This window comes from Bacillus rossius, chromosome 3 (genome assembly GCF_032445375.1).
Source record: "Bacillus rossius redtenbacheri isolate Brsri chromosome 3, Brsri_v3, whole genome shotgun sequence".
NCBI lineage: Eukaryota > Metazoa > Arthropoda > Insecta > Phasmatodea > Bacillidae > Bacillus > Bacillus rossius.
This window is the reverse complement of record NC_086332.1, coordinates 75,227,700-75,244,044: the sequence shown is the minus strand read 5'-3', so window position 1 is coordinate 75,244,044 and position 16,345 is coordinate 75,227,700. Positions and strand designations below refer to the sequence as shown.

General features: G+C 36.1%; 1 protein-coding gene across 5 annotated transcripts in view; it reads left to right on the top strand.

Annotated features, from left to right (window-relative positions):
• LOC134530910 (PAX-interacting protein 1-like) overlaps nt 1-16,345 on the top strand; it is a 146,674-nt gene that overhangs the window by 11,946 nt on the left and 118,383 nt on the right. For 2 of the 5 annotated variants that reach the window (XM_063366214.1, XM_063366212.1), the window contains exons 5-7: nt 137-354; nt 4,491-4,662; nt 7,053-7,144. In XM_063366214.1, the coding sequence (XP_063222284.1) occupies nt 137-354; nt 4,491-4,662; nt 7,053-7,144 (482 nt within the window). The remainder of the gene's footprint in view (nt 1-136; nt 355-4,490; nt 4,663-7,052; nt 7,145-16,345) is intronic. The other 3 variants (XM_063366217.1, XM_063366216.1, XM_063366213.1) reach the window with 2 other exon arrangements.

Below are 16,345 nucleotides of genomic sequence, written 5' to 3'. Positions count from 1 at the left end.
ATGAATTTATCAGCTTTTGGTTTCAAGCTGAAAGGTATCTGTTTGTAAGCATAAAAGATGTTTCAGACTTTAGTTGAACAATAGATTGTAAAAAAAGTAATTCAGCACATTACTAAAAATGTTTTACTGTTTGCAGCAGCCCTGGTGAGGAGCTCCGGGGCAACTTTGTCAACGGCGCAGATCCTGGGATTCACGGATGACGCGGTGGAGAGCAGTCTGCCCCCACCGGCGTCTACGAGTAAGGCCTCGATCTTGGAGCAGCTGAAACAGAGGATGCCCTGGAACCAGCCCACCTTCACGCAGCCAAAGACTGTGGCGGTCACTTTGGCCGGGGCTGCGCCCCCCTTCCAGCAGGTACAGCCACGTTCGCTGTGTGCTGTCCACTGGACATGCTGCATTGTGTCTGCTTAAGGCCCCGTCACACTTTCAAACGTTTGTCTCCAAACTCCTTCCAGTAAGAATTGTGTATGACGACACCATAAATGTCATTGACGGAGCCATGTTTGTTTGACTAGTTGATGACTTAGCTTCCATAAAATATTTTGTATATAGAACTCATTATAAAATATGTTGGTTGTTTGAATGACTCAGCCAATCAGTATTGAGCCAAGGGAAAATGAAAGTGGCTTGCCTATCCTTATCCACAAATTTTTAAAATGGCGATGAACACATGATAATTTTTAGGTTATGAAGGCAAAATAATTAAAATAATGTTAATTTTTAAGTGGTAAATTATTTATCTATAAAAATCAAGTTATATGTTTCTAACTTTCAAAGGTCATAGAGTTTTCATTTCATTATGCAACGAGCGTTGATAAATCTTAAAATTAAAGTTTTTTTCAAAGTTAATGCACAAAAAGTAACAAAAGTTCAAATTTTCTTTTGAACATTATTTAAATTTTAAAATAAGATTAATGTTAAAATGTTTGAACTAGCTCTGTGCAATAATAAATTTAAATACTGTGACAAGATTGAAAACATGTTTGAAAATATGTGATTATTAAATAGATGTAACATCACAGAATTCCTGAATTGGAATGTAAAATAGAAAGCCTTAGTTTGTCCAATATCACTCAAACTTTGTGATAAAATATAACTGAAGACTAAAATTTGATATTGTGACAGTGCTTTTTGAAATTTTTCATGCTTAATAAATTAAATTATTTCGGAAGCCATAGAATAATTAGTTATGGTCTTATGGTTTATAAAGCAATAAAAATTAATGTGCAACAAGTGGCCAAAAATTAAGCAGTTTTAGTGGCTTTTTCATCAGCTTAAAAAAGATCATTCATAGTGCATGGGTCACCAAGTTTTCAGCAGACTAGAAGATGATTTTACTCCAGCATAGTTATGTGTCGGTCTTGTTTCAGCCCTTGTCAGTATAACCTGCACTGAGAACTGTAAATCCATTGAGGGCATTACAGGTTACATAGGTGAGGTGATTGTCAACAGTAGGGTCCTTTGTGCAGTTCCAACACTCTGCAGGTGTCGAGTTGCACCACACCTCTCTCTTACAGTTTCAAGGACTTGATTTAATTGGGTTTTTGAATAATTTTGCTCTTGACTTGAAAACATAATAATTTAAACCCTTTTTTCAATTGGTTTATAGAGTTTTACTTTGCATGGTAATACATGGAACCACTGGGTGTGGTTCCTCAAAGACCCCGAACCACTTGGGTAAGATAGGGATTCCACGCATCTTTAATATCCTTAAAACGTCCTTAATAATGATAAATTATTGCTTAAGGAACCTTAAATATATCCTATTAAACTCATTACTAAACTTGTTATTCAAATTACATCAAAATTACAAACACATTGTGTTGTGTGCATTATTTATAATTTAGTTTTTGACTCTGGCAGCAAAGCAATGTTCCGCATTTTCACTTTGTTAGTGTTTAGAGTTTAACAATGCTGTTTAGCTCCTAGTATACTTTTTGTGGCTGCTTTTCTTTTAGTAATGGTGAAGATGAGAATTTTCGTTAATTTAATTTTCGGATAGTAATAATAGTTAGACTTATGGTGAAATATTGAAGCGAGGTTGGAGCAAAATCTACTGTACTCCCAACCTCACTCCAATGAGAACACTCAGAATAATCATACAAGGGAAAGAATTTGATGTAAATTATAAAAAATAAGAATTAAGAAACGTACTCTGAGATAACCCAATAGCGAAAGAGAGGTGTGTCGTAATGATATAAGAACTTAAGAAAAAATAGAATTTTTTATTACACATAACTGTGGGTAAACATCATAACAATTCACAATAAATGCGCGTATGGTTTGAATAGATAGATACATGTTCCTAAGCACGCTCTAATACAAATAATAGTTCAATAATACATAGTTCAATCACATTTTACTACAATTATTAAATAAAGTTCTTTACGTGTTAGCACCTTTAAGTAGCATTTCCGTCAAGGTTTGTGTTAACAGAATTTAATAGCTAGATAGAATTAATAAAATGACCAACAGATGTAAGTGAGTCGGTACTGTAATACAGACACATTGGTATCATTAGTTTGAACATTTACTAAGTCGAACTCCTGGGTAGCTACCGAGGTAATTGCGCCCGAATGCACCCAAGAATAACGTATGTAAGTCTTTAAATAGGTAGTTAGATACGGCGCGCCATGGCGCATAAACTATAAATTAGGTAACAAATACCAGGCAGCAATCAAGAAAAGCTAAAAAGGTAAAGTCCTCGAGCATAGTGAGCAGATGGCTCTGAATAAGCTAACAAAACATGTAACACAGAATATCAACATCAGTTTAACAAACATCTACTATGGTCGTCGAGCCGCGCGCATAGAACATTAGAAAACCTAAGTTAAGCTTGGTTATAAAAATGACAACTGCGAGACACTCGAAGAGGGTAATAGAAATAGACTGACGTTAAAGACACCTAACCAGATTTAATCGTAATAAAGACCGAAACCCCAAACTATCGCTATGAATTCGGGCATAGCTTCGCAGAGTGTCTCCAGAATTATTCTACTGCTGCCCGGTGGACCGTCATCACTCCTAGTGAGCTCAGACAGTGATGAACCCTCGTAAACCCGGGGTTTATATAGCCCGAAAAAGGTGCGCCGATAGAGGCGCTGAAGTCGCGGCGGAAAAGAGGGGAGGGACGAGAGGAGGGGTATGAGGGTGGAGTGGAGGGGAGCTGAACAAAAAATGAAAAATGGAGGGGAGGAAGAGGGGAAGCGGGGAAAGGAGCGCTGCGGGCGGCGAGATGGTGAAGGTTCGTTGCGACTCCGTTGCAATATGAATAAAAAATATTTAGTATATTAATATTTATGTATGGCTGAGATATTTAAATACTGAACGGGTCCCTTTAAAACTCCATATTTCTTACTTATGTAAATATGTACGAACCATGGATGACTCAGTGCTCATAAATTTGAGTGATGCTGGGATGCCGGGATAGAACCCGCAACCGCTGCCACATGACATGAGCATTACGTTTTATTGAACACAGCCATTGAGGACCCTGACCCTTTCATAAGATGTTTTTGTGGTCGATAGGACTAAATCTTTGAGTCTTCGGAGAAACTTCTCAATAAAGTGTTAATATCTCAGCTTTTTTTCAGTAGCCATGAAGGCAGGACGTGTATTTCTACTTTGACTAAAACCAGAAGTATACTAGGTCTATATATGGATGTATAAAAAAATACAAATAGCCTTGAGTTTATCTTACATTTGGCTCTTCCGTGCCTCAGACTGCTAGAGTATGCCAAAGTGAATGGTAAATGTTCCTGGAAAACCAATTTTGTTTAAATTTATCATACATATTCATTTTTGTGCAGGTAACCTATGACATGATAAACTACAGGACTTGTTTTTGTGGCTGCACAGTAGTCTTGATAAAATTAATTGAACTGGTTTTTAGTTTATTTTTCAAAGATGGCCACTTATTAAGAGAAGTCTAATGATACAGGCAATATATTATTATTTCATTTTTTAGTCCAATTTTGTTAAAAAAAAAGTTTAATTAATTATTTTTATTTTTATAAATTCTGTTTCTTATTAATTATTCTACCAAATTGTGTAATCAGTGTGTCCCATTCGTCTCCTCTCTCCAGCACTCTTGTAATGATCTGCTTTTCCCACTTCCTTCCTGGTCTTCCTTGGAACCTTCTTCCTGTGTACTTCAACTCCATCATTTTCCTAGGCATCCTCTTTTTTTCCCATTGTCTGCATATGACCATACCATACCATGTCATTCTTGGTTTTTCCATGATCTCATTAATTTCCGGTTCTTCTGCTCTTGCATGCATCATCTCATTCCTTCATCTCCTTCGTATTGCTTTGAACTTGCCAGCATCTATTTATCTGCAGTCCCAAGTTTAATGCTCCATAAGTGACTGTGGGCACACAGTAGGTATTGTACAACACCTTCCTCTTCAACATAATATCGACCTGACTGTTAGTGGCTCAGTTGTAATGTTCATAAGCAGTGATGAAACATGGTATTGTTGTGCTATCAGCAGCAACCCAGTTTCCACCACCAGCCCCCGCAGATGCACCACCCGCCCCAGCAGATGCAGCAGCTGGTGAGGGCCCTGCCGCCTGCTGGTTCGTCCGTCCCTCCGCCGTCCTTGCAGGAGCTGCAGCAGGAGATGCTGCCGGGGCAGCTGGGGGTCGTGCCGGTCGCTCCCGGTGAGGCAGTCCCACCTTCACCCCGCTACCTCTCTTATATTGTCACTATATTTATTCAATTATCGACTGTAGTGAAGGTCTTCAGTCCGACACATTGTAGACAATTGGAAACTTTTGACTGTTTTTGATCTCTTTAAACTTAAAAACAAACTCTTATTGGTATTGATTTCGACATGTATACCAGTTGTTGTATGACGCTTTGTGTACTTTTCTGTTTATGTGCCTTACGCTTATCAATTTCTCAAAAATGTCTTGCCTTCTGGGTTTGATGGATTGGTGCAAAAGCACCTGGCTCTGACTGAGGGGAGGGGGGTCTTCCTGGCGACGTCTTTACTCGCGGGCGTCTGGGTACTCTGGAGGCTGCTGGGCTGAAATGAGCTGTTAAGACTTCCTCGAGGGTTCCCTTTTTTCCCGAAAGTATATATACGTTATCTCGGTATAGCAGTTTATTTACGAAGGATACACAAACAGGGGTTACAGCCTTCCCTTACAACATGGCCTAGAAAGAGTTGACTCTCCCTACTCTACAGCCTGTAGGTAGGCAGGTCCTGGACTTTACTGTCGTTCCACTACAACATCAACTACGTGACTCTTTCTCAATAATTTGACACGTATGGGCGTGGGTCGAACACTGGTGTCACGACTAAAGGCGGGCGGCACTCTCGTCCAGTGCGACGAGCACAATAACTCCTGAGACTGGAGAGAGAGAGAAAGAGATCAGCGCGGTGAACAAACTCGACTGTTGAGGAGGCACGTTGAGCTAGGCTCGGCTGCCAGTGGTGCCTCAAGTACTGACTGCTGTCGGAAATTTTTTTTTGCTATAGGCTGGTCCTTTTATACCTGTCCTGAGGGCCCGGGAGTGACGTAGGTAAGGGAAGGGATTCTGGGAATCGCTGGCCACTTCCAGTAATTCCAGCCGGCAATAGTGTTGTGCACACTCGGCTGGCCTGATGTGATAAGGGGAAGGCAGTGGGTCGCGGCTTGTTTGGGAGGGTCGGCCGGCTTCGCCGGCGCTCTGTGGGGTTGCCTCGGGCAACCGGAGACGCGAGCGTGATCACCCTGGAGACGCGGGAGTAATGGCCTTGCAATGGACAGCACTAGAGTGGCTGGGCAATGACAGCTATTTCGGCCCTCTGCTGCGGGTCGCACATTTGTTTAGGAAGAGAAGGTCTAACGGCTTCGTGATTACAGACGTGTGTGGCATGTCATAGTAGTCGGAAATATACATTATGGTCTATAACCATGGACTACAAAAGAAAACGCAGTCACTCCTTTACGATGGCCATTAAAAGAAGTGAAAGCGATAGTTACAACAGTGTATAAATCAATAGTAACTTTTGAGCCACCACCTAGTCCCACAGTAACAGCTTACTAATTATTCAGTTTCGTACTATTCAAAGTCTAATTAATAACCAAGAATTATTTGGTATTCATATATTCTATTTAAAATACTGATATTCGCACAGCCCTAGTATTAACTTATTCAATTTAAATTGTGTGTATTTATGTATGTGTGTATATATGTATGTCAACTCCTTTTTCACCTCATTTCAGTTCATCACAAATTGTCTTTTCCCTGAATAGTCTTCTCTCTGGGGCAGGATGTGTTATTGTCATTAATAAGGAGAAGATTTATTATTATTTATTATTGCAATAGAACTGAAATAATTCTAAAATTTTGTTTCAATACACCATATAACACTGAAATACAAGTATACACCATTTCATACCAAAACTTTTATCCAATCACTTAAAAGAAAATTTATTTATTATTGATTTTACCATTTAGTTTATCGCAAAATATTCAGATTAAATTGAACTGTACCAACTAATATAATGTGTCCCAATTTATAGTGCGCTCTATGTACCTCACATATACCTTAAAACTCCTGATGTGTAGGTACATATGTTACTTGAAACACACAAACTTTTGCCAATTAATATCCATATACCTACCACAGCACTTCCGCAAAAACATCTTTGATTTGAGCTAAGTCAAGAAATTAAATTTTTGATCTGTTGGTGTAAAAATTATTTTTTAAGAGAGAACTTTCTTGTGAACCTGATATCCATCCATGATGTTCAGCGAAAGTGTTTTCTAACAGAAAATTAAGTGAACATTAAAAATTTTGTAAATAAAATATTGCACCATCTTAATAAATTAAACAGAATTTATAGAAAAAACCTGGTGGTGGGAGCGGGTGGAGAGGGTGATGAACTACTTTGCCTGCTGTTTGCTATCAAATTCTTTTTTTTGTTGGTGGGAATGTTAGATGATATATCTCCGCCATTCTCCCCCTCTACTTTTCCCTAATTGCATAGATCCTACCCGGGTGGTTTAGTGTTTTGCTGGTTGGTCAAGTGTTTTGAGCAAAAACGTGTGTCTGCAGGGCAGCACCAGAAGTTCAGGCCAGTTCCAGTGGTGCAACAGCAACAGAGGGTGATACACCACGTCCGAGGTCCCGCGTGGAGGCCAGCTATGGTGAGTGTTACACAATCAGGTTCCAATCACACAAAATTACCTGAGGACCACGCACAATTCGACCATTACTTTGTGGCCATCTTGAGACACTGATGTTTTACCAATGTTTTACACTTCCATCCAGTATGACCATACAATGTTTGTAACAAAAATTTTCCTGCCGTAACCAAAAGTCCCAAACAGCTTGTACAGTAAAATTGCTTGGTACAGAAATTTTACCACCAGAACTCAGATTAATTATGGTTAGAGCCACGATTATATGGTAATGCGCGATAAAACGAAATAACACCGAAAACTGCTTGAAAACACGAAATAAAATGAAATTGTGCGAAATCCGCGATATGTCACGAAAGTTCGTCTATCCTGATTATTTACATTTTTTTTTTCCCATTCTGTAAGGACAATTCACATCTTCAGCACAATCAAATATTTCTTACAGTAACTAGCAGCCATATATATTATATGCGACGGTGATTCATTATAGATTTTAAAATGGAGTCTCGGAATTAACGTAATATTTTCTTTAAACGGTAATCTTGTGTACCATAATAATTTAAGATGTTGATAACTATGATACAATGGCCGCCGTTCACTTTCTGTAAATACCAAAATAACAAACGTCCAAAATATGTTTTTCTACGATTACGTTTTTAATCATTAAAATATTACACACTAAACCGCATTGCTTTTACTGTTTATTTAAAATAAAGTACGTAGGCTACGAAAATAAAATTAACCCTGCTTAATGTAACGATTGTAAATAATAAATAGTACATATTTATGTCGGTATTAATTTTCACGTACGTATGTTGGTATTCGGTATGCGTTTGTATTCACATCTATTCTCCATTGTTTTGATCTTTCCAGCACGGCAAGTTTTTGCGTATTGAGAGGTTAAATTCTTCCTAAGTGATTAAAATTTTTTTGATAATGCCTAAAACGAAGGTTTCTGCCAGTAACCGATCGAAAGAATTTTCCAGCGAAGGATTTTATATCAGTGATAAAATTTTAATGTGCAAATTCTGTAACTGCAGGCTAGACTATGAGAGACGCGATACGCTTGTGAAACATGTCGCGAGTGAGAAACATAAGCGTTTGAGGCAAAACTCATCTGTTAAACGACATCCTTGTCTAAGAGTCTTTAATGCCATTAATTTGCTGTTCAACCCAAGAAATGTGAGTAGGATTAGCATAGAAGATGCAAACCTACAGATGTCTCTGCATAACTTGCCTTCTGTTTCCCATCTTCCCATTGATACATTCATACATGGCTATGTTGCTTTCAAAAAAAATTGAGGATGAACTTTCATTGCCAGAAGCAAGCCAAATTGGTGTTGCAAAGGTACTTTGCTCCCTTAAAGGGGACTAGAGTGAATTTGCTCAAGCCAGTTTAAGGGCAATCTGGTTCCCAACATCAAATGTTGATGCAGAACGTTCATTTTCCAGGTACTCACTGGTAGTTAGTGACAGAAGACAACGTCTCACTCCAGAAAATGCGGAAAATTTAACTATGATAGCATTTCAATAAAACCGTCTTAATAGTAACTTTGGAAGTGCTTAATTGTGTAATTTTGTAGTGTATGTGATTGTAATTAAGTTTTGAAATTTTTAGTAGTTATTTAAAAGTTTGAATTTATGAATTTGCAAATGAACTTAATTGTAATTAGATCATGAGGTTTTAGTGTTTATTAATATTTGTTTTAATAAATTTGCATGTCGTACAGAAAAGCAAGAAAATTTTGCCGTGGGTATTTTGAGCAAAAAAATAAAACCATATAACACCGAAATCTTTATTTCTTTACACCGAAATTTGTCTTAAAATAACACCACAAAATCTTGACTCTAATTATGGTGACTTAGAAATACAGCCAAAATTGGTGAAATTTGGGTATGAGCCAATCAGACACTTCAAATCTTTAGTATTCAAAACATTTTATATTTACAGAAAGACAATTTGAAGAACAATATTCAAGGAAGGAAAATTCAGTAGAAATTGAAACACAAAATCTTTGTAATTGACAAATACTACAATGTTCATCCCTACAGAAGCTATCAAAGAAATGTGTTCTAAGGAAGTTTGTTTAGTACTGCAAGGAATGCCTGTGGAATATGTTGTTGGCTTTCTAAACATGTTTATATTAGGGTTTTGCGAATATTCGAAATTTCCGTATTCGAGTTCAAATTTTTTGATATTCTATTCATCACATCAAATTGAATTCATTTTACAATAATTCGACTTGCAAAATCTGGCCCGGATACACTAATATAAGACATCCCCCCCTCCCCCCTCTATTTTTAAAAGAAATGTAAATGGACGATTACATCTTCCACTTACAAAATATTATACAGCGAAACCCCTTATTTACGTTACCGTTATTTACGTTTTCACGTTATTTGAACCATTTTATTTCTGTCCCGTTTTAACTTCATTTGATGTAATGCAATAAATTCCCGTTGTTTACAACGCGCCTATTGCTTTACGCAGTTTACGCCGTTTGTTCTGATAAAACTGCTTACTAACTTAATCAATCGTATTACAAAGTAATCTGATGTGTAAATCGTGTTTTAAAGACGTTTTTAAAACTTATAAACTTCATCTTTAACGTCTCGGGAGTCGCTTTATACCGCTTATAAAAACGTAAGCAGTGCCAGTTTGGTTGTGTTGATTCCTGTATTCCTGTAATGAGCGCGCGCACGTAGTCGAAAACTGATATCGATAGCTCGCAGATTGCATGCACGCACGCGCTCTGTCAGGAACCGAGTTAACCCGCCCGATCATTATGCGTATACAGACTTGCCAACCTTTACGATTTTTTCGTAAAATGTACGAAAATCACGTCCGTTTTACGATTGTACGAGGATGTCTGCATTTTTTACGAATTTTAAGTACGAGACGTTTATTAAAACATGTATTTTCCGTCTGCCTTAAATGTTTTATTGTATGGTTTGTGAAAGCTGTTGCCATGTGTTGTTGCTGTGGAAACGAGTGCGGTAATTGAATTATATTATTGGTCGTAGGCCAGCGAACCACGTAATTTGTTGTTCGCTTGTATATCTTTCCTTATTGGCCGCCTGAATTACATTGATGCGCTTCCAACCAATCGCGAACCAGTTTAAATAGCATTTTTAGTTTGGCAAGATGGTGTCGTGCATAAACGTATGTTGTGATTCTTCAGTTAAAGTTGAGCCAATTTTGATTTTGTTTTTTTGTTTATTACAGGTTAGGAAACAAATTTATTGCATGTTTTTAATAAAAACGTGTTATGTGCACAATTAACGGAAGTGGAATCAAGTGAAGAAGAAAATGCCCCCGAAACGTGATACGCATTATTCTCAGGCATTTCGTGATACATAGATACATGCGGGATTTTCCGTGTATTCTTAAATTAAGCAAGAGAACACAGTTCGCATTTGTTTCAGTGTGTAGATGCGACATCAATATTGGGCACGGGGGAAGATATAACATCAATCTCCACGTGAACTATTCAAAGCATCTCGCAAATGTTAAAAGTGTCGCAGTCATTTCAAAGGTTATTGATTAGTTCGCTAAAAATAACAGCACAGACAATGCTGTAATACGTGCAGAATTTATGCTTACAAACTTTTTGGTTGAACATAATATTCCTTTAAATGTTTCTGATCACGCCGGCCCGTTATTCAGAAAAATGTTTTCAATTTCTGAAGTAGCAAAACAATTTGGTTGGGCAAGAACAAAGTCAACGGCTATCGTGAAAGAAATGGCAACAGATGTAACTATAAAATTGTTTGTAATTTACAAACTGTGGCATTTTCAGTCGCGATCGACGGCAGCAATTTATATCCACTAGTAGTAACATTTTGTGATGCAAGTTTGAAAATGATAGTGTCAAGGTTTCTTTCATTACCAGTACTCCAGGGAGATTCTACTAACTGATATCAGTGTATATTGTAACAAAGGTACACTCTGTTGATTTGTAGGGTACCACAAGGAACCTAGTTTTTTTCTTTGATGTGATACTAAGCAAAAATGTTTCCATAATGGTAAATAATGAGAATTATTGTTGGTCTGCAATGTTAATGTATTTTAAAACGATTACATAATTTCTATTACTAGAAAAAATGTGATATCATGAAAGTTTATTAATTCTTCAATTGCCACGAGCAGTTTACGCGTGTTATATTATTTTTTATGTATTTTACTAATTGAGGGTTTCAAAAGTTGGCAAGTCTGCGTATAGTTATAATCACGTTCATGTTGCTGGTTTCTTTTTTTTTATGTTGAATAAAATTGTTTTATTTCATCACTCATTAATTTAAATTATTTGGCGTGCTTTCGCAGTCTACTTTTTAAATAAACGTACTTTCCATGAATAGGTTTTGTTTTTATGGATTACTTTTTTTTTTTTTGCATAATAGTATTCTCCGTTTACTCTTACCTGAGTTTTGGAATAAACAAAGCCTCATGGAAACGAACATTTTCATTGGCTGCCGGCCGCCGCACACATTATTCGTGCGCAAGAAATAGTCCCTTGGTTACGTATCATTTGTAAGTATTTTTACACTGCCTTTTTTATAACAATTGTTAGATAGCATTATAGCGTTTCACCATTAATATACAATACAGTTTAATGTGTCAGCAAGTATTTACTTACAATTATGTTAGCAGATGCCATGTTACAGTGTACAGTTGATGCCCGCGCAACAGTTGTATTTTGGATTCGCGCGCATACGGTTTGTTATGGCTGACGCTGGACCGTGATTTGTAAAGCACAGAATGGGAAATCCTTTGAAAAGTGCACAGAAAACTATTTTGTTGAATGTTTAAAACATTTTCAGACAAATATCTGGATTGTGTGTGAACGATATCGCGAGTTTAACTGTGGAATTTACGGGTGTTTCGAAGAGCGGTGTGCTTCGTGCAAGAAAAGAATTTCAGGACTCTGGGACATTAACAACTCTTGGGAAGAAAAGGAAACTTGAGTGTCCTGTTATCAAAACTTGTGATGATTTTGTGAAGACGGCTATTAGGCGTAAAATGCATATTGTCCATTGAAATTTTACATGAGCTTTGCATTTTTTAGAGGACGCAATTTTATTTTTGGGACATGTTTGGGGGGTCAATAGAAGCTTAACCTCAAGTTTGTGGGGTCGACACCCTTGTCATCCCGGCCGCCATCTTGGAAAAAGGGGTGCAAACACCTTTTTCGCGATATCTCGGAAACTATGCGTCCTACAAAGAATTTGTAAAGACATAATTTGTAGCAAATTGCTTTGCCTACAATTATGTTTATATAACCTTTTGCCCTAAATTTAAAATTAAAGAAGTTATAATCAAAAAAGTAAGGAAATTTCTATAAAAATTTTCTTTTTAGCTCTATAACTTTTTTTTCATACATTTTACAAAAAAATTCCCTCAGACCAATCTTGTAGATCGTCTTTTGAGGAAAAATTTTCTCTATAATTTTTTTTAATTTCATTCATTTAAAACGCTGTTACAGCGCTCCAAAGTTGATAGGGTTCGTCAATGCTCATGAGAATCCGGTCAAAATGAAATGTTTAACTTAGTTTGATGATCTTTTTTTTATTATAAATATATTCTTAACAAATTTTTGTTAAATCCCTACCTACAACTTTACTTATTCATTGCTAACTCTTTTCCCCGCCACCTATGAGACAGAGTCTGTTGGCGCGTTTTTTAACTTTCCGCTAAGAAAATTGAAAATTTTAAAAAATCGGGAAGTTATTGGTTTTACCCAGTTTTTCGAAAATCGAGTTGTTATCTGATCTCGACGTTTTGAGGCCCTTAAGAAGCTTCCCTGAATGTTTTTCCTCGTTTCCCTGCATGTAACCCTCTTATAACTTTTGAACGGCTTGACCAATTGGAATGAACTAAGTGGGGTTCCCAAGAATTCTACTAAATTTAGATTTCCTAAAAATTTGAACCGATTCGGACCAGTAGATTTTGAAAAATCACCAAAAATAAAAAAGTTGAATCACTGTTTTTTTGGAATAACTTTTTAACTGCTTAACTAATCAGCTCTAAAGCTTAAAAAACTATGTTGACCGCTCCAAACAGGGTCAAAATCGGTTAATTTGTTTGTGAGTTATCGTCGTTAAAAGAATTAAAAAAAAAACTGATTTTTTTGGAATAACTTTTAAACAGCTTTACCGATCGACTCAAAAAACTAATCAACTCTTAACTTTAAAAAACAACGTCAATCGCCGCTAATCTGGCCGAAATTGGTTGATTCGTTCGAGAGATATCGTTGTCGGAAGAAAATAAAAAGAAAGTGTTTTTTCGGAATTGCTTTTTTTGGAAAGTTGTACAGATTTAACAAAAAATTTAAAAAAATGTATTCATCAAACTTAGTTAAACATTTCGTTTTGACCGGATTCTCATGAGCATTGACGAACCCTTTCAACTTTGTAGCGCTGTAACAGCGTTTTAAATGAGTGAAATTAAAAAAATTATAGAGAGAGATTTTCCTCAAAAGACGATCTACAATATTGGTCTGAGATAATTTTTTGTAAAATGTATGAAAAAAAAGTTATAGAGCTAAAAAGAAAATTTTTATAGAAATTTTCTTACTTTTTTGATTATAACTTCTTTAATTTTAAATTTAGGGAAACAGGTTATATAAACATATTTGTAGGCAAAGCAATTTGCTACAAATTATGTCTTTACAAATTCTTTGTAGGACGCATAGTTTCCGAGATATCGCGAAAAAGGTGTTTACACCCCTTTTTCCAAGATGGCGGCCGGGGGTCAAGGGTGGCGACCCCACAAACTTGAGGTTAAGCTTCTATTGACCCCCCAAACATGTCTCAAAAATAAAACTGCGTCCTCTAAAAAATGCAATATTCGGTACTTAAATTGTAACATTTCAATGGACTAATAGTTTTTTCTTCGCAAATGAACCACCTACGCTGAACATAGTGCTATGGTGCTTCCTGTTGTATTACTTCTCCGTTATTTTATTAGCACCGACTGTACTGAAGTGTGTGTGTTGCAACTAGTGCTTGGCGCGCAAGATGAATTCAGCCTATCACTTGCTGACGTGGCGCAGTGATACGACGGTGTTTGTTTATTTCAAAACTCAGCTAAGAGTGAACCCACGGTCTCACCCCTAATTATAAATTTGATTTTAGAATAAAATGTGCGTTGCTTAAGCGATAAAAACGGTAAATTTGTAATTGTTTTTGTACCACTTCCTTATGCTGTGATATTTTTATTAATATTTTTATCGTTTAAAATCTATTATGCTAAATGAGGTGGCAAGTGAGAGAGTTTTCTCTACAGCAGGCAACATAGTTACCAGCCGCAGATAATTGTTGTTGCCGCACCATGTCTATGAACTCACCTTTCGCCATGACAATTTGAAATGATTTGCGAAGTGATTTATGTTAGTGCTACAGACATATAAATTTAAGTTTTTTTTTTTAATTTTTGAGAAATGGTTTGTGCTTCTTCAAAATAGCTCTACTTTAATTTTAGTTACTTGATTTAAACTGTGAATTATGTGACAAGTTTTTCAAAGGTGGTATGTTAACAATTTTTAATGATCTATGTTATTTTAATAAATATTCTCAAATTCGATTCGAAAAAAATTTGAAACTCGTGAATTTTTTTTTAATTCGATTCAAATTCGATTCGAACTGAAAAATCACAATTCACAGATGTCTAGTTTATATGCATTTTTTTAAACTTAAAAATAAAATTAATTTTAGTGTTTTTGCTCATGTATTATTTTACTCCAGACTCTTGAGACACAGATTCAAATTCAAGACACTATTTATAAAAAAAATTTGAGTTTGGGACTTGAGAAAAAGTGTTTTCAACCATTATTAGTTTAGTATTGGTTGGATTACATTTATTTATTCTCTTTTTTAGAATACAATAATAATAAAACCACACCATAGTACTTCACTTTAAAGAATTTCTCACTTTAAGGTTAATAATTTAAGTTCCCTACAAGATGTTTTACCAGTACAAATATTTAATATTTGTTTGTAAAGTCATCATCATCATTATCCTCAACTACTTTTAGCTTGTGGCCAAGTCAGCAAAGTAAAATGCTTCCATCTTCTTCTGTCATGCCATCATTCCTCCTCCAGCACTCATTCTTTTCCTCTCTCCTGCACTCCTTTAACTATCTGCTTTTCCTACCTCCTTTTCGGTCTTCCTTCGGGCCTTCTTCCTGTGTACTTCAGCTCCATCATTTTCCCAGGCAGCCTCTCTTTACCCATTCTCTTCACATGACCATACCATTTCATTGAGTGAAACTATTCCAAATATCTTACATTTTTTTTGGTAATATTTTAAACAGTTTATTGTGAACATTATTCTCATATAACTTGGGTAGATAAGGTAGAGATGCAGTATTATGGACTTTTTTTTTCCCTGTTATTTTTTAATTACGTCTATGGAATGTCACCTGTTTTAAGCACAGAAGCTGGTTTTGTCTAGGTGTCAACAGGACAACAGATTAAAGTTTGTTTATTCTTTGTTACAAATTATCTGTACAAAAATGTTTAAAAGGGTTTGAAAAAGACAATTTTTTTTAAGTGTATTGGCCCGAATATAAGGCGACCCCGAATATAAGGCGACCTGCAGTTTCAGGAGGCCAAACAAATGTAAAAATAATTTTTGGTAGAAATTAATGTGAAAATTCATTAGACATTTTGTGTTGATAAATCGTTTTTGCATTTATGTATAACAATTAATTTATATTTATCACATTACTTATTTAAAATAAGTTTGAATGGCCTACCCTAAAAGTCAAAAGAAACCAATTAGAAAATATTTACATTTTTAAATATTACACTAGAAATTTTTTCGTATGTTTACTCTAATGAAGCTGCATAATTGTCATCTTCAGAGCTGTTTATTTGTCTAGAGCTCGTTCACCGCCGTTCCACCGATGTGTGATTGTTCATTTTTCACAGTTTACTGTATCTACGAATTTAAAATTTTTACAATGGCTATTAATCACTCTTAAAATACAGCATTTAACTTTCCGTTTGACTTAAGCTACGTATTACCACAGAACAAGGTGTATTACTATTTAGTAGTGTGTTTAACGTAAAAAAAAGCAAACAAAGAATGCATCTTGCCGGAACAAATTAAGTGGCTAGCTGACATGATGAAGCATACGGCCATGAATAACTTCGGTTACGTGACCGCGTATATTTGTCCATATTACTCTCTGACAGAGAGAGTCT